The sequence below is a fragment of the Mastomys coucha genome, unplaced genomic scaffold (assembly GCF_008632895.1).
Source record: "Mastomys coucha isolate ucsf_1 unplaced genomic scaffold, UCSF_Mcou_1 pScaffold22, whole genome shotgun sequence".
In the NCBI taxonomy this organism is placed as follows: domain Eukaryota; kingdom Metazoa; phylum Chordata; class Mammalia; order Rodentia; family Muridae; genus Mastomys; species Mastomys coucha.
The window spans coordinates 47,475,584-47,495,178 of NW_022196905.1; the positions used below are offsets into that span (position 1 = coordinate 47,475,584).

Sequence of the window (19,595 nt, forward strand, 5' to 3'; positions counted from 1 at the left end):
GCAGAGGCAAGACCAGTTCAAGGCTATCCTGGTCTGTATAGTGAGTTCCAGGCCAGCCGGGGCTACCCAGTGAGACCCTGTGTGAAATATAAAACAAAAACATTAACCATTAGTAGGTTGATATAATTAAATATTTTTATTAGACCCCACACTTACAAATGAAATATTAACAGATAGTGTATTTTGTTTGTGGCATCAGCTTCTTACCAAGGTAATTGATTATTGAGAGCTCAGTATGATACTTAGCTGTCTGTCTTTGCTTCTAGGTTTCCTTTGCCCAGTCATCCTTCTGCACCCCCTGAGCATCTCAAAGAACCTTTGGTGTACATGAGGAAAGCACAGGTTGGCTAGTGTTTGTTTTCATTTTCTTCTTGAATGTCAAGCAATGCAATGCATAGTATATTTTTCTTGGCATAGTATTTATTATTTATCATGTAAAGACTGAGTAAGGACCTCTTAAGTAATAATTCTTTTTTTTTTTTTTTTTCAAGACAGGATTTCTCTGTATAGCCCTGGCTGTCCTGGAACTCACTCTGTAGACCAGGCTGGGCTTGAACTCAGAAATCTGCCTGCCTCTGCCTCCCAAGTTGCTGGGATTAAAGGCATGCACCACCACCGCCTGGCTTTAAGTAATAATTCTTGTACCCTCTGCCTTTTTATTTTTAGTAATCAAGGGTCATATCTATTTTACTATGGTAACCTAGAAAAAATTACATAGAATGAAAAAATTATGTACCATACTGGCTTGAAGTTTGAAATAGGGCAAAGCCTTCTATAACCATCTGCTTCTTGTGGCCTGTGAAGTTAAAAGAATCAAATCTCAATAAACACCAAAAAATCCTCAAACAAACAAACACCAACCTACCCAAAACAACAAAAATCCTCTGTCCTTTGAAGCCAGTGTTACTGATACCATATTTAAAATAAATTTACTCTCCAAGCAGGTGTCACTGCTAGTTGGCTGGCAACAAGAAAGAAGCCAGTTTAAAAGTTAAAAATAAAATAAGAACAAAAACTACAAGAGGACATATAAAGTCAATGAGCCTGTCACCTGCTCCCCTCTCCTTAGCTGTCCTTTACTGGGTACAGCCCCGTCCCCCTCTCTGGCACAGCAGTACTTGTGAATCTTTCTCTGAGTGCTGGAAGGGGCTGTAAGACCATCACAGGCAGAGATGGGGTTCTTCTCCCCAGCGCAGCCTCAGAAACAGATTAAAAAGTTTTTATTATAAGAATTTCAAATCATTCCTAGAGAAGTCCCGTAAACTCAGTCATCCCTCTGTTCCAGGTCATGCATGCCTTTGCTGCTGTAAAGAAAACTATCCTGTGTCCCGCTGCCAGGTTCACTGTAGTATATGTTAGCAAGATTCTAACTTTTACTTTCATTAAAACCTCCTTCAAAGGAGATGATTGTCTTGGTTAGGGTTTCCATTACTATGAAGAGGCACCATGGCCAAGGCAATTCTTATAAAGGACAACATTTAGCTGGGGCTGGCTAACACTTTCAAAGGTTTAGTCCATTATTGTCGTGGCTAGAAGCATGGCAGCAGGCCAGCAGACATGGTGCTGGAGAAGGAGCTGAGTGTCCTGCTTGATCTAAAGGCCACTAGGAGAAGACTAACTTCCAGGCAGCTATGAGAAGGGTCTTAAAGCTCACCTCCAAAGTGACACTTCCTCTATAACACATCCACACCTACTCCAACAAGACCATACTTACTAATTACTCCTAGACTAATCATATTCAAACCACTACAATGATGATGCAGTAAAACAGAAACTATGGAGATTTTGAGGAATATGTAATATACTTATTCTTGGTGGTATCTCTAGAGGTTTGCAGCTTTAGCTTTCCTAAAGTCAGGGTTCCTTAGTTATGTGAGTTTGAACAACATTGAATTAACTGACATTTAAACATGTAAGATTTTATCCAGTGTTATTTAAACTTCCATGACTATGAAAGCTCATTTCTGTATAAAATACTTTGGGAACTACATTGGTACATTCACAGAAAGTGGTATCTGAAGAAACTAGTACACGTATGGTGCTTGTAATTGGATGAGTTTTCTTTTAAAGCGGTGCTAGTAGCATACAGAGCTCTAATGTGACAGCAGCTTAGAACTTGACATGTGCTCACTTGTTAAGTATTCGTGGAAACTGATGAAGTGATTCACTCTGTCCAACATCACACAAGCGATCAGTGGCAGACCTGAAACATGACCTGATAAGTATGCCCCAAAGTCCATGCTTCCTGCTGGAACTCATTCAGCCCTTACACACTGTGGAAACTCAAAATACACTATGTGTATGTGTTCCCAAAATGTCCTACAGGATTCCCTCCCAGTGCCTTAAAGGACCTCTCACTAGTTCTCAAAAGTTCCCTTGTATCTCAACTGTACACCACTGGGGTAAAATACTTTAATACATCTATCTGAGACTATCCAAACTACAGGAATGCTGATGTCACAGCACTCTGGACAGTCTCTGGTACACAGAGAGAAGTAATCAGTGTTTGTTGAGTGAACTAATTGAGTGAGGATAACCTTCTCAACCAGCTTTGCCATTTCTGTGAATGTCATAATGACTGTTTTTCTTATTAGGGTAGATATCGATGAAAAACAATGATATATTATTCCTTTTGTTTCAGGGAAGTTGGGAAAAAAGAATCTTGAAGAGTTTAAATAGTATGTGCACAGAACTGAGTATCCCATTAGCACGAAAGGTACATTTGACATGTTTCTGCTGAAGTATTTTATTGTGAGTTAACTACTGAAAAATGTCATAAAATTATATAACTGTATAATAGGCTTGGTGTTCCTCATTTAGTAGTGTGTCTTTTTAAATAAAAATTTGTAAGTGCCAATTGTTTTGTTATCTTTTATACATATTCTTTATATACTTATTGATTGCTATAATGAACGTATGCTATAGCCTACCCAGTCATTTGGTTATTGTCTTACTTAGTTTTCTATTGCTGTGCAAGTTATGGAAGGAAGAGTTTATTTGGCCCTTACTGTTCCAGAGGGGTAGAGTCCATCACTGTTATAGTCAGGAAGCCTGGCAGTGGGCAGGCAGCGGAGAGCACAAGCAGAAATCAGAGAGCAAGTTGGGAGTGGCACAACCCTTTAAACTCACAAAATGCACTCCCAGTGACAGACTTTGTTCAGTAAAGCATTACAACACATTTTAACCTCCCCAAATGGCACCACCAACAAGGGGATCAAGTATTCTATTGCCTGAGACTTTAGGGGACATCTCACTCAAACCACCACATCTGTAAAGAATTAGTATACTTTAAAACTTTAAGGACATTTAGTCTTTGTACACTCTGAGTAAGTGAGCTTCAGAGCACTATGCCTTCAAGTTCAAATTACTGCAGCCTTGTAATTGTTAATATGATGACATCTTCTAGGATCAGTGTAATGAATTAGAAGAGTAATGTGTTGTATCTCTGCAGTCCTTGGATTCTAGTTCGATCCACTACTTACTTAATGGTGGAAGAGGTAGGAAATGAAAAAAAATCACCGGGAGTCCATTCTAGATGCTATAGCTACTCAGAAGGAGGAGACAAGGTGTTTCCCTTCACTTTCCTCTCTACCTGTTAGTTATCCTGAATAGATCCAGAGCATATACTTTAAATGAGAGCCAAGGAGAAGCCACTGAAGCACTAATAGTATAGTGTACAGAAAAGCCTTAGATGAAAACAGGTCTGAATGCATAGTGTGATATGATTCTGCCTTTTAAATCAGAAGATAATGCTACAGAATCAGTCATTCTTCCCAGTCATGCATTTCTAGCTCACTGATGGGGTAAGAGCTGTAGGATATGGCTGAGGAGCAGTTCTTTGTGAGACTACTGCTCTATCTGATCTTATACTTCTCTTCTTAGGCTCATTAGCATCATGTTCTAACTAAACCATTGAGACTGGATATGTTCTAATCATTAAAACTTAACTTATGTATAATTCAAAGAAGTTTTCAGTGTTTAATTGGTTTCCTGTATGCTCTGGTACCTTATTTAAACTTTGAAATAAGTTACTGATTTTGAAACTAATCAAAAATTCTTTTAGAGACCAGTTGGGGAGCAGAAAGAACTTCTCAATAAGTGGAATGAAATGGGAACTGATGAGCCAGGTATGTGTGTAACTGAAGTAAAATAACATAATAAATACTTCTTCAGAGGCACTGGCCACCTCCACTAATCCCCAGATGCCTGATTTGTTGATTTCTGTTTTGCAGAATAAGAATTTCCAGTTTTAGCATGTGTTTTCCATTACTTGGATAATATTAAATCATATATCTGTTGTTTTCCAAATAGTATTTTAAAACATTTTTATAAAGGAGTGAATAATCTTTTTGTTGCCTCTTCTGTGATATTCCTTGAACCTTAGGTGTAGGAGTTTTGTTATAGATTTATCAACTGGGAAAAAGGACGTCTGCTGTGAAATCATGTCTTCTATGTAGAACACGGAGGCTGTACCCACAAAATGACAGCAACATAGTAGGGTAACCTAAATAAGACCCTAATAAGGACCACACCAGTTGATATGTCAGCATAGACAGGGAAGATCTCATGAAAGTCCCACTCCTAAGTGGCTACAGACAGTTAATGTCTGCTGAGAGATCAGCCTTCCTTAGGGATGCCCTAAGCAGTTCTCCAACACCAAGTGTTCAGCCCTAAAATGTATACTTGTGAGCAACACCAAATGGACTTGCTTGTATCTATTGACTTACGTGAATGTAACAATAATACTTAAAGAAAACCATGTAGACAAAATTCATTTAATATATCCCTAAGATAGAAATTCTGTAAGCTTAATTATGTTGAGATGCTAAGGACAGATTGGCTAATGAAGAAATAAATTTCAAGAATTTAAAGTGTTTTTTAAATTGTATTTTGTCTTTAAACTTAATGCATACTCAGCTTTATAAACATAATGAACAAGTGTATATTATAGATGCCTATAATAGGTTGGACAGACACACACATGGCTGCCTTCCTCCCAGCCCCCAATGCTGAAGCTAGTCTGGGAACGATAATAGGAAATGGAACAATTGAAATCGGGAAAAGTTTAACCAAAGTAGAAGAATTCACTGAGAATGCGTTATTTGTATTCCAAGTACTTTGAAATTCTCATACAGAATCTTTATAAGAAACTCTGAAGATCTTCTATAATTTGCTGTTTAAGTTGTCAAAGACAGGGTTTTTATTTCTTTGTTCCCAGTGTCTCAGATAATGTACAATAAATAATCAATACTCTATAATTATGTGATTCTTCTCTGTAGAAACACAGGAAAGTGACATTAATATTTACTGGTCATTTCATATGTTATCTGAAATTTTGTTTTACTCTAACTCATTCCAGATTTAAGCCTTTTTCGACCTGTTTATGCACCTAAGGACTTTCTTGAGGTATGTTCTGTTGGGCAGATATGCAGATACAGTGGGTGTGATTGAAGAGCCAGGCATGACCCCAAATGGCTTTTTAACCTGAGGTGATACAAGAATTATGTTTGGCAAGGGAAAGCATATAAAGAAACTAACCAGACTTGTTGTTTATTTTTAAAGGTATTAATTAATCTCCGCAACCCAAATTATGAAAATGGTGATTCTCTTAGTTTTAGGACTCATTTGGGTTTAATCCAAGTTCCTCTGAAAGTAAAAGACATCCCTGAATTGGTAAGTGTACACATTGAAGAATAAATTAAATCTATATTAGAAGATAACCACTAGAAAAATATTTTAGTGCAGCATGTATCTATTATAATCAGAGTCATGGACATACTAAACAAATTACTAATTTGACATCCTTTTTGTTGGAAATATGTACATAGAAAGAGCAAGTTTATGTGTGCACAAATCAAATAAGCTTACATTGGCCTATAAATGTTTTGCCCATTCTAATAAAGAACAAATATTTATGAGGCTGTTTGCAGAGACTCAGGCATTTGATGTGTGGTTATAAATATGATTGTGGGGCTGAAGAGATGGCTTAGCAGCAAGGGCACTGGCTGCTCTTCTGATTGGTCCTGAGTGCAATTCTCAGCAATCACATGATGGCTCACAACCATCTGTAATGAGATCTGGTACCCTCTTCTGGTCTGGACACACACATGCAGTATATATAATAAATAAATTTTAAAAAATGATTGGAACAAATTGTAAGGTTGACAAAAAGCTGATTAAGAAAGCACACGTTATTTAGTGTAACCAACTTCCCTGGAGCCAAGAACATGGTGAGACACTCAGAGAAACTTCCTTTGCTGTAGAACAGTGAGGCCTTCATTTTAAAATGAAACTGTGAGGAGATTGCCCGATAGTGGAATGAAGTTGCCATTACCCCTTCTTTTGTTACCCACTCCAAAATAATAAAGAATGCAGAATTGTCAGTGCCTCTGTGGTGAAACTGTGAACTTTCCAGATAGATAGGTCATGTTAAGTAACCTAAAGCAGGGCGAAGTCAGAGCATCTGGGAGTGCGGATGAGAGTCACTGCCCCACCTATCGGCTCCACATCCTCCACTTTGCTCTGCTGCACTGTGCGGGATCTGAACTATTGTCCTTTTGCCCAATGGCTTGTGTTATTTTGTGAATAAAGGGATGATTCCTGAGGGATACTTGAAAGGCTCCAGCAGGACAATGCTGTTTCCCTTCTGGTTCCTGGGTATAGTGGTGTCCTCTGCAGCCCAGCTCCAGCCTGCCCCTTTGGCATTTCTTTTTGTTACTACCATTGGTCTTGATCACAGCCTTGAGCACTAGGAGGAGACTTTTCTGACATCACACTTCCTTTCTCATGCATGCTTCTAGAATCCACAGTTGCTTTCTGCACTTACTACTTCTGTTTTTCCTTTTGACATCTGTGGTTTACATTTTCCTTCTTAACTAGTAATTAACTGATAATAGAGGCAAAATGGCTGTCTTCATAGACCCTTGGAAAGGCTCAAGGATCAGAGACACCATGGGTCCCTGCCTTGGCAATTCGTAGGGCTGAGAATGGAGGGTCTGTAAAGATGGTCAGGTGAAGCGCCTTCCCATTGTGCAGTCACATGACCCCCATAGGAGCCCAGAGCATCCTCACCAGAGATACAGACTCACAGCAGCTATCAACTCAGAAAGCTCCGATATGCAGTAGGAAGATAGAAGTCATTAACATAGGGGTCAAGTGAAAGTCTATGGAATGGTGAGACTGGCATTCTTGTCTCTGCTGCTATGCTTTCCCACCCTCTGCTGACTCTAAAATACCAGAAAAGCTAGCAGAGATTTGGAGACACTTTCTAGTTCTACAGAAGGCTGGCTATAGAGCTGTCCAACAGAGTGGCCCACCACACTCTAGGAAATCCCTGCTGCATAGCTCCCAGCCACATTTTTTTATTGCCTTTTCCCCAGACTTGAATGATGAACTTAAAATCCCAAGATGTTCAAACTGTTGCGATTTGAGAGCATGAGGCAGTGGACTCAAAGAGCAGAAGCAGGGTGCCGCGGGGGGTGGCGATGGGGGAGGAAGGGAGGAGAGAGAATGAGAATAATGAATATAAGAAAAATAATTTATAAAATGACCACTAGTAGTAAGGTTGGACTTAGGGTGACACAGAAGAGAATGACCACAGCTTGGCCCCATATTAACTTAGACTTAAAGAATGATACAAGACAGGAAACAGATATGCCCACATTCAGCACTGGTGGCAAAAGTGTATTCTCCTGGTAGTCTCAAGCTCTGGCTGTGATTTGGAAGCAGTGTGTTTGGGGCCCTGGTAGAGTCTTTTTCCGTAATCTTTTTCTGAAAATTCTCCATCTCTTTGGTTAGAGTAGTATTTGTTGAGCCAAATAACAATTACAGGTTCTGCAGCCATTGACAAGGAGTATAGTACCAGGCAGGATAGTCCCTCTTGTGGAGCAGGCCTCAGATCTAATCAGACAGGGGTTAGTTACACCATAATAGTCATGTCTCTACTACACCAGTGGGCACATCCTTCCTCCAGGTCAATATTGTAGCATGTGGGAATATGGCTACTCTTCATCCGTAGTCATTAGGACGAGTTCCTGCCATCCTTATACTGTGTCAGTATGATTCTGACTCAGAATGATTGGATTATGTATAGACTCTTCTGTGTTACAAGGAAATTTCATGAAATGGAGCTCTCTTAACTCTAAAGAGAGGTTGTGACTAATTTAGTGGCGTAGCCAGATGAGACTAGACACTGGTAGTTCAGTGTTTGCTGGGTCAGCACTTTGATATGTACTGGGGAGTACAAGACAAAGTCCTCATCTTCAAAGGACTGCAAGCTAGGGGGATGGGCAGGAAAAGGGCAGTTTTTCTAGCCTGTGAGTAAGTATTTAGGTTGAGGCTGTGAAGAGATAATATACTGAGAGTTCCTGTGGTCCATCTGGAATAGCAAGGAAGGCTTCTGAGGATGCATGCTCCCTATGATCAGTTTTGATGGAAATGGAGAGTTTGCTAATGTTGAATGAAAAATGTTCCAGAGCAATGACATGGAAAGTGGACATCCGGATCTCACACTGCATAAGTGAAACTCTCCAGTCTGTGTGATCAGAACATAGTACCGAGGTGTTTGTTGGCTTAGGGTTTGTGTTTTAGGGTCCAGATGAATGCTGTTCTTAAACTGAGATGTCTAATCATTAGCAAAAATGAGTCAGTGAAAGAAGAGTTATAAAATACATGGAAGGTTGTGGTGGAAATGGCAGAATTATGAAACTCAGTAACCTACATAACATATGATTTGAAAATTAAAATTAATTCCATTTTAAAGAAGAAGGAAGTATGGCTCACAATCAGATAATTATAAAGCACTGAAACAACTATTTAATAGGAATATTTAAATTCTTGTAGAGTGAATATGAACAATGTATTTTTTTTTATGCTTACAAAATATAGATGTGGCTGGGCGGTGGTGGCACATGCCTTTAATCCTAGCACTTGGGAGGCAGAGGCAGGCAGATTTCTGAGTTCGAGGCCAGCCTGGTCTACAGAGTGAGTTCCAGGACAGCCAGGGCTACACAGAAAAACCCTATCTCGAAAAAAACAAACAAAAAAAGAAATCTATCTATCTATCTATCTATCTATCTATCTACCCACCCACCCACCCACCCGTCCGTCCGTCCATCCATCCATCCATCCATCCATCCATCCATCCATCCATCCATCCATCCATCTATCTATCTATCTATCTATCTATCTATCTATCTATCTATCTATCTATCTATCATCTATCTATCTATCTATGTGATTTTTGTCCCAGGATATTACCAGAGAACTGAAGGAAGTCTTAGGAGTAAATCAAATTCACCCTTATTTAGCTGAGCACTTAATCGTCCAATTTTGCTAGAAAATGAACTTGTTTTAGATATTTGTGATATTTGGTTTGTTAATGTCAGAGTAAGATGCCAGATCATAGAGGACACAGAAGTGTATGTTGGTAATGTTGGACAGCGATGTTAGGTAAAATTGATAGAATGATATGAGTGAGTGGCCTTGGGAGGGGGGAAGGAAGAGTGAGAGGGAGGAAGGGAGAGAGAGGGAAAAGGGGGAGAGAGAGAGGAGGAGGGGGGCTGTGCATTTGCTTGCTTGCTTTCATGTTTTAGGAAAAGTTAAAGCATTAATATATCTTTATCTAAAAGGATCAGTATCATCTCTTCTCATGTGATTTGTATGTAAACAAAGAAGGCAAAATCAAGAAAGAAAAAAAAAAAGAAGTCAGTGCCAGCATTCATACTAACCAAAGGGTTCAAAGTAAAGAGGTTTAGACAGGAAAAAGTGATACTAAGGAAAATATTACCAAAGGTCCTGTACCGAAAAGTACTGTGTGTATACATTTCTTTTTTCATTGTGTATGCTATTTTTTTCTAAATGTTGTTGCTTTTCTAGTTATGTCTATATCATGTGAATATGATGCATAGCCATATCTACAGTATACTACTCTAATGTCTAGAGTCTGTTTACTGTTCTTTTGTTTCTTAGATATTTGAATGAAACAGTGACTCATTTTTACATGTGTTTTTTAAACATATTTAGATACAAGTAACCTTTTCACATGCACCATAGCAAGTTGTGTGCTAATTCTCCATATGTTATTTTTCAGAAAGAATGCTTTGTAGAACTTGGCTTAAACACAGGACAACTGGGTATAGATGATTCTACACAAGTGCCTCCTGGTTAGTATTTCCCATGTGACATTTAATTAGTGACAAGTATAGCTTCCAAGTATACAAGCCATCTCTGTGCAGATCTGTGGATTACAAAATAGACACACTGTGTGATTTCCAACCCAAGAAACAGTTTATCACCCTATAGTAACACAGCTCTGCCACCTTATAGTAACAGCTGTCCTGTCTGAAATAGCATAGGACTGGTGTGGCCTGTTTGGAATTTTTCACCGCACACACTTGTTTTGGTTTTCTTTGGCTTACAGATGTCTATAAGGTCCATAGTGGTATGGAGACTTGTAAATTATTTGTTTTCATTTTTTATTGTTATCATTTTTTATTGTTATCATTTTTTATTTCATTTATTTATTTATTCATTTTTCATTTATTATTCATAGACAAAAAAATTACTATTGTCTACCTTGTTTGTTGTTGGAGGCCATTTGATTTATTCCCACCATTTGGTTATCATCGATTGCCCTGCTGTGAATGTTTTTTACAGGCCATTTGAAGTCCATGTACATCTTAGGGCACATACCTGAGTGAGTTGATAGTTACCATATTATGTGCAAATGAGCAATGTCAGTGGATATTGCCAGTTTTCCAAGCGTATCATGTCAACTTATACTCTCACCAACTTTTTCTGAGAAGTTCATTTACTCCATTTTTTTTTAATCTAAAATTCCCAGTCTTTTCTGTTTTTACTATTATGATAATCTGGCCTTCATATCGGTCCAATCATTTTCTCTAATGACTATTGTGGCCAAGCAGCTTTTATGTTTCCTCATCTTTGTAAGTTACCATTGTTGGTAAAGAACCTTGGCTTATTTGTGTCTAACAATTGCCTGCTTCTTTCTGTAAGGCTGTCTTTATAAATTCTGGATACAAATCCTCTGCCAGACACACATGTTACAAATATATTCAGAAACTTACCTTGTCAAAATTCTCTGAATGGCGTTCTGTTCTTTTTTGTGATAGAACTTATTTTAATATGCTATAGTTAGTGAGATTAATTGCATTATGATTGCTATGATTTAGAAAGCAGCCATTCCAGTGGAAGCATTTAAATAGCATCCAGGAGGTGGGGTTTCTACCTACAAGATGCAGGCTGTGCTTAGATAGACTAATGCTAAGCTAACAAGATTTTTTTCTTAAATAAAATTTTAATGATTTTTTTTGTTCTATTTATATGTTTGCTTCTGTATGTATTTGCCTATGTAATTGGGTGATTAAATGTGTGAGGGTGTCCACAGAGCCAAAAGCAGGCACTAAACCCCTTGGAGCTGGAGTTTGTAGGTGGTTGTGAGCAGCCCAACATGTACGACACTGTGATCAGATCTCAGGTCCTCTTGAGTAAGCAGCAGTAACTCTTAACCCCTGAGCCATCTCTCCAGCTCCTGAAATGATATTAAAAATGATTTCTTCTTTCTAAATGTTCAGAAATATTTTTTGTATGAGAATATATTCTGTTTTAACAAGAGAAACAATTTGCCCATTTTTTCTTTCCAGTTAAATGTGTGAACTCACTTTGAACAACTTAGGGAAAGGCTTCTCTGTAGGCTCTTTGTTCTGGCTTTCAGGGCCTGATGTGGTAGTGTGTGCCTTGAAGCCTAGCCCTTAGAAGGCTGAGGCAGCAGGGTCGTGTGCTTGAGGCCACCTCAGGCTACATCAGTGAGATTAAGACCAGCTGGCGCAGCAGGATTCTGTGCCAAATAAACACACAAACAAATACATTCTTATGTTTTCTATAAAGTTATCCAATTTTTAAAATAATTAAAAGTATTAGTACTGGGAAAAATACTTATTCTAAATGTAGTTGATCATGTATATGTCTAATAACTTTATTTTCTTTTAATATTTTTAGAACTTTTTGAAAATGAGCATGTGCGTATTGGGCAGAAAGGTAAGTTTAGTCAGATTTATTAAAATTCATAAAAAATGAGACAGCTAGGTAACTGTCCCGATGAAATAGGCTCAGTTGAGATTGATTCTCTGTAAAATGAAGCACTGGAGAGTTATAATATCTAGCTGAGCAGGTAATCTAACAGAAATCTGTTTTTAGAAGCAAAATGCAGCATATTAGCTGTCTCAGTAAATGTAAGTTAAGCACACAGCTGGCTCGCTGAGCAGGAAACGCAGACCAGCATTTGTCAGCTTCATGAGAGTAGAGCACTCTGCAACAGAATCTCATCTCACAATCAAGGAGGCAGCTTCCTCTTTGATGCACCCACACACCTCTCATTAGCTCTAATGAGGGCATGCTCCTGCACCAGGAGAGGATGGAGCTCTTACATCCCACTGACAGCTCACAATGATAAGGCTTAATAAATGTAGCAGGTCTCCACATCCTGGGGAACAATTGCCCATCTTTTGGGTGCTCTTTTTCTTGTTTCTATAATCCTTTATTGTCTTTGGGGTGCAAACAAGGCTTTGTGTCAGACTGAACTGCCTATGACAATTACTGTCATGTAGCAATGTCCCTACATGATTTTTTCAAAGTCATGTTAATTTCAAAGACCTCTTTTGTAGGCTCAGCCTCTATCATCAGACATTCAGATACCAAGCATCCTTTTACATTATTATGCTGGCTTTGTCTCCTTTCTTCCTGTCATTTTCATTTAGGAGAAAATTTCTTCTTCCCTGTAAAAGGAAACAAGAAAATGATGTTGTTAGATGAATATTGCTTATGTAGTACATCTCACTTTTTATTTGTTTGCTTTTATTTTGGCTTTTTATTTCTGTGTTGAACAGCTCATATTTTAATTAGAGAAAATAAAAACAAAAGCAAACTGATACTTTACTGATTTTTTAAAAAATTATGGGTACTTAAGGATAATTTTGTTGAAAGTTTTTGTTTCGCATTTCTTTTCTAATTTTTTTTTTTTTTAATTTTTGCAGAGGTAAGAAGCCATTTGGTTGACTGGTGTCTTAACATTCTTACATTGTTCTTGGGCAGGTTCCTGCATGTACAGTGCTCCTTCTAAGTAACAGAAGCTCCATGACTTAGTAGCATACATTTATGAAAAGTCACAGGTTCTGAAGAGGAGGCTCTGCTTGGTCACAGAAGCCAAACATCAGTCTCCTTAGTAGTTGTAGGCCTGTGGAGCTGTGGGAAAGCACAATGAGGACCTGGAGAGCTCAAGACTTGAATCAGGACAGGCTAGGGCCATCAGGATGCAAAGGAAACCAAAATAGATGGGGTTATGTCAGATGCAGAGGCTGAGGCCCTGCTTCCCAAAAGGTTTATAATAAAGGTTTTCAAGATGCTCCTTGCACTGTGAATTGTCTAACAGGATTATCATATACATTTGACAGTTCTAGCTCGGCAGGATAGCGCTGCTGCTCAGCAGTATGTCCGACAAGGAAGTCCCACAGCACTGAGAGCTGAGCTCTGGGCGCTCATTTTGAATATCTCCAGTCAGCCTGAGGTAAGGAGCAAAGATGCTGGAGTAAACTTGAGTTGTTAGTTTGTTTTCTAAATAATCCTTTTCACTGCAGAACAGCTGGTTTCTTGTTTTCACCCATTTTTCATTTCCAGCATCATACTCTTTCAGGGTAAGGCAGGATTTAACACAGAATCTAATCACTATGCTCAACAGACTTCCTTGTTAGCAAATGGTGTGGTCATGTATATATGTAGTAAAATTAAAAAAACAAAACAAAACAAAAACCCTCAGGTCAGCAAAGCCACGGCAGAATGGAATGTTATAATAGCGAGTAAGAAATAAGAGCCACTAAGAACGAGCAAGTGAGTTCTTTGTAATTTTTCGTCTGTTTGGTTGATTTTTTTGATATAGACTCTCATGGAGCCCATGTTGGGTTAAAATTCACTATATAGTGAGTCTGGCCTTGAACTCCTGATGCTCTAGTCTCTACTTCTGAAAGTGGTTGAACAAGAGGCATGAGCAGCCACCCTTAGTTTTATGGTCCCTTTAAGTGTACACTGTCTCTATGGTTCTAAAATTTAGCAGATAATGTAGGAATATTATTTTCCAAATAATTATTTTTCAGGAAATGAGATGAATATTAAAGGAAGTGACTAAATCACTGACAGGGAGATCAGGGATTTTTTTTTTCCAGTGATGGAGATGGAGCCTAGGGCTTCATGCTTGCAAGGGAACTCTACCAGCTGAGCTATGGCCCCAGCCCAGGTCATAGATTCAGTTAGGAAAACTTTCACCAGACATTGACTTTTTTTGGAATATTCTCACTGTGTGTACATGTGTAGTTACTTATGTATAGTGGCTATACATGTGCATAAAGTCACTCATTTAAAGATATTTTTAGTCACTGTCACAGTAATAGTGTAACAGGTTCTATGATTATATAAATTTGGTATACTGACTGCATATCATTGAGCAACTTACTTAAGTTTCTTCAGGTCTCAGTTAACCCATGCTTAAATATATATAATAATGTTTATATCATATAGTTGTGACAAATGATAAAAAGTAATGTATGTGAGTCTATTAATATAACAGACACAAATGTTTGCCACTAATGGCAGTTATCATAATACTTATTATGACTTATAATTATGTTACAAATTAATAATTATGATAACAAAATAAAACATATCTATTCTAAAACTGCATTTTTAACCTTTGAAAATCATGCTGTATACATTTATCTATATACATAATCTCCCTCTGTGAACAGCACTGTCAGCATCTTTTATTTGAAAAGATAAAGCTTGTGATTTATTGCACAGCAGTTTTAGAGTGTGAGAGATTGCTGATCTTTTGTGGTTACACTTTGGAGATAATTGTTTACAAGACAGATTTGAGTAAGTTGGACAGATTGTTTCTGTTTGTATGATCTGAAAAGCATAGTTAATGGCTAGATTTAAGTTCTCAAGTAGAATGCTTCCTTCACTACTGTGGAGTGATGCAAAATCTATTCTCTTTGCAAAAGGAAGTATTACCATTTCAAAACCAAATTTAGGATATTCCAAAACATATCATTTTAAAAATGACAATGATTGGTTTTTGCAGTAGTCCAAGGTGATTTTTACATTTGAGTTTTGAGGAAGTAGGCATTTTTATTTTTAAATTTAAATGCCAAATCTAATATTTATAACTAGAAATTAGAATTTTCAAGAAAACCACTGGAATGGTTTCTAAATAACTTACAGGTAATTCATTGAGGGTGGGGTAGGTAAAGGAGAGAAGGAAAATAAGTTTTTGCTGAATTAATTTTCTGTCAGTTAAACTACATATCCAGTTATAGTCCTATGGGCTTCTCATTTATGTATTTATACACTGAGTAAGACTTCTCAACTCCTCAGCTCCATCGCAGTTCCCTCAGGTTGACAGTCTTGTCGGATCTCTTTTCAGCTTCAGGTGGGGTTGCCCAGTGGACTGATGATGCATATACGCATCTTTAGAGTACCTTGGTTCAAGATGTCTCAGCTCTTATCCAAGTCCTTGTTTAGTTAGTTCAACCATCCATCAAAGAACCCCAGCTGAAAGGCCATGCTGTTCTTTTCTTCCCACCTGAATCTCATATCACAGTCACCAGTCAGTCCCCTCTTGACTCAGTTCCTCAACATGGTTGAAATTCATGCAGTTTTTCCTGTAAAGCAAAATTTTTGCCAATCCATTTCAAAATACTGTCTTGTCCCTGGATTCAAACATCCAGTGTACTGCATGCAGCCATGTTCCCTACAGAGCCTTCCAAACATCCTCTCTCTACCATTCTCTATGCTGTCTCTGCCTTTTCTCTCTTTGTTTTGTTTTTTATTTTTATCTTTTTCCGGAAGGGTTTCTCTGTGTAGCTGTGACTGTCCTAGAACTCACTCTGTAAACCAGGCTGGCCTCAAACTCAGAGATCTACTTGCCTCTTCCTCCTAAGAGCTGAGATTAACGGAAAAGGCCTCACCCAGCTATTTCTGCCCTTTTGCGTAAAACATTTTAAACCTTTTCTTTATGATTCCTTAACATACCTTCTTTTTCTTTAATTTCTGCATATGTCTCATATACCAAACAAACAAACAAACCAACCAACCAACAAGCAGTATTTTCCCCTATTACAGACTGTGGTACTCCAAGTCTGTTATGTCTCTTTCTCTAGAAAGCCTGCTTGGCACCTACACTGACATTCGAACTTTCTCACCAGATAGTTAACCAACAAATACTTACTTAGTATTATTTTTCTGTTCTGACAGCTATGGCAAAAGAAAAAAATCATACCTAGTACATACAAGATGGCCAGGAAATATGTGTTGAATTAATTGATCCTTATTTAATTAAAAATATTATTTTTAAAAAATTTTGTGTGTGACTGATGTGTGTGACTCTGTGCACCACTTGCAGGCAGTGCCCTCGGAGGGCAGATGAAAGCATTGGATCCCCTGGCCCAGGAGTTTACAGCCAGGTGACTGAAGGAAGTCCTTTAGAAGAGGAGCCAGTACTCCTAAGTGCTGAGCTATCACTCCAACCCACAACTTTTTTAATTTTTGAGAAGTCTAAAGATACACATATTCATGAAGAATTAATGTGACTATCTTTATGGTCATCAAATTCTTTCTTAGAGAAAGGTGTCCAAGCCAGTGAGATGAACAAACACTACTGCAGCAAAAGCAAAACAAAACAAAACAAAAGAAAACAAACCTCGTCTCCATGCAGCCATCCCTCAGACTGCAGGCTGGAGCCGGCAGGACTCAGTTTGCCTCCTCTCTTTTAGGAATCAGAGTAGATTGTAGAGTCTGTTTTCCCCAGCTGTCTCCCTGTTCCTCTTTCCTTTCAAAGCTGCATCTTAAACAAATCTGTGCCATACTGAATTTCATTAATGATTTGCATTAACTAATAAGATGAATTGCTTTATTTAATAAATTACTCAGCCTGCCATACTCTTTTATTCATCCCCACTGACACCAGCAAACGCACCCTGTACAAGTTACCACAGAGCAAGGGGCACACTTTTTCATCTTGTAGCTGTTATATGTGATGCAGTTGCCTGGGTAGTCCTTGGAAGAATCTTGGTCTTTTTTTTCTTATGAAAGAAAGCATTTAATTGGGGCTTGCTTATAGTTTCAGAGGTTAGTGCATTATCAGCATGGCAGGGAGCATGGTAACACATAGATAGTTATGGTGCTGGAGAAGTCGCTGAGAGTTCTACATTAAGATCCACAGGCAGCAGGGAGAGGGCCTGGTGTGGGCTTTTTTTTTTTTTTTTTTTTAACTTTTATTGCATTATGATGAGAAAAGTTACATGATTTCAATTTATCTGATTTGTTAACATTTAAAAACATATTTTAAGTAAATAGAATTAAATCACATTCTTGTTTCCCTTTTGTACTCCCACTCCTCCCAGAGACTTGGTCTTGATTTTAATTTACTTTTTTCTTATTTTTTCTTTTCTCTAATCATGGGAGAGTAGGCTCCTTAGAGGGGCACGAATAGCTGCCTCTTTCTCTCCTACTGTTCTGAGGGTGCAGACATCCTTAAAAATGGTTTAGTGGATGCTTTTAAACCTTGGGGAACTACAGCAGTGTGGAAAATAGTATTTACCTTTAATTTATGAATATTTTGTTTTGAATAAATGAAGGCGCTATAAAGTATATGACTGTCTGCACTACAGTAAAACACATTGCATGGTGGTGACCCTAGGAAAGGGTAGCTCATGTCACCTTCCAAGAACTGTATCTGAATTTGTGCCTAAACCCCTTGATTTATAAAACAGTCTTTGGGCTGGAAAGATGGCTCAGCAGTTAAGAACACTGGCTGCTTTCCCAGAGGACTGAAGTTTGATTCCTAGAGTCCACACAATAGCTCACAAAACCATTTGTAACTCCAGTCCCAGGGGACCCAATACTGTCCTCTGGTATACAACCATCACTGCAGGCAAAGCACCTATACATAGGATTTTTTTAAAAATTCCTTTATGTCTTAGTTTAACCCAGTTTTATGAGATAATGTGCTATATTCTTGCCATATCTCTAACTCCAAGAGATAGAATATTAAATATACAAAACATTTTAATTAAAATATACTAAAAGTTAAACATCTGTTTAGCTGAATGGCATAGCACATAAAAATAATTAAAGGAAAAATTAAAAAATGTTTAATTGCATAATTAATTCCTATATACACAGGAACTTTGTTATATACCAGTATCAATAAATTATAATTTATTTTGTGTTAATTAGTACTAAAATCAATGTGAAGGTGCTATTGCTACCTTTATAAAGACTACAGAAACCTCTTCATATGATCATTAGAAAAAGCCAATATATTGTAACTACATATTGAAAAGAATATAAATTTGTTTTGTGATGTAGTTTTGACATCTAGTCTGTAGTTTTGAAATTGTTATGGACAGATGGATTTCTGAACAAGCATGGCCTTGTTCTCATTCAGTCATCCAGCATTTTATTTGTTGTTTTGTTGCTAATATTTTATTACTTGTCTGAAGGTTAGCCAGTTCAATTAGTCTGTGAGATGGCTATGTAATTATATTTATGGGATTGTTGACTGTTTTGAATAATTGGGCCCAGTTAAATTTGTCTTTATGTTTAAAGTTTTATTCAATGCAATTGAATATATATTTCTTTATGGAAATATCTGGCTCTAAAATTAGTATTTTAATGATTTGTCTTATTAAGATACTTGTTAATTTTCTAGCAATGACTAGGGAAAGCATTGATTAATTGATAATAAAAGGCATTACAGGTACAATTTCAAATAATTTATTGTTGGGCATAGCAATTAAAGTAAAATTATATGTGAGCATTTATAATTCATGAGTAGTACAGATGAAAAATTTTAGTGTATATTACTTATGGAAATAACTACTGTGATTGGTTTTATTTCAGCTTTTAATGTCAGCATACATATGGACAAACATTTTTAACAAATTGAAATAAATATTAATAGTGTAAACTCACTCAACCTTTTCTAAAGCAGTATTCTTTCAGATGTCATCAGGCTGTGTTTCTCTCTGCTTTGTAGAGGAGATACAAAAGTCCTAGGGCGGCACAGTTTAATGCACCTCATCGACAGTACTTCTGCACTGTAGATCTTCCCCTCTAACAGAAGTGGCCATCTTCTTTGGCTACACATACATCACAGATGACCACAGAGGGAGGGAAAAGACAGCTGTCCTGTCCAGCTTGTGGCAGCTGATTTCACATTATTCATATTTCACTGAATAATGGGTGGTATAGCTATAGGGCTTTCAAATCACATACATCAGCATATTAATGGAGAAAAAAGTAACAGTAAGTACCATATGGCCTTAATAAAATCCAAAGGCCATTCCAAGTCAAATCTTGCTATCAAAGTACTGATCATGAATATGTCCTACAGGCATCTGAGTAAGAGCTGAACAGCACTTCTAACCCTCCTCTCATTAGGATCAGGATGAGGCTGTGGTATTACCACTGCTATGCAGCATCGTTTTTAAGGCTCTAGCCAATATTGTAAGATAGGGAAATGACCT

The 19,595-nt window shown here is 37.7% G+C and overlaps 1 protein-coding gene across 2 annotated transcripts in view; it reads left to right on the top strand.

Annotated features, from left to right (window-relative positions):
* Positions 1-19,595, top strand: part of Tbc1d19 (TBC1 domain family member 19) — a 114,963-nt gene that overhangs the window by 25,710 nt on the left and 69,658 nt on the right. For both annotated transcript variants that reach the window (XM_031342293.1, XM_031342294.1), the window contains exons 4-11: positions 267-342; positions 2,642-2,716; positions 4,064-4,127; positions 5,360-5,406; positions 5,563-5,673; positions 10,091-10,163; positions 12,019-12,057; positions 13,470-13,582. In XM_031342293.1, coding sequence (XP_031198153.1) covers positions 267-342; positions 2,642-2,716; positions 4,064-4,127; positions 5,360-5,406; positions 5,563-5,673; positions 10,091-10,163; positions 12,019-12,057; positions 13,470-13,582 — 598 coding nt within the window. The remainder of the gene's footprint in view (positions 1-266; positions 343-2,641; positions 2,717-4,063; positions 4,128-5,359; positions 5,407-5,562; positions 5,674-10,090; positions 10,164-12,018; positions 12,058-13,469; positions 13,583-19,595) is intronic.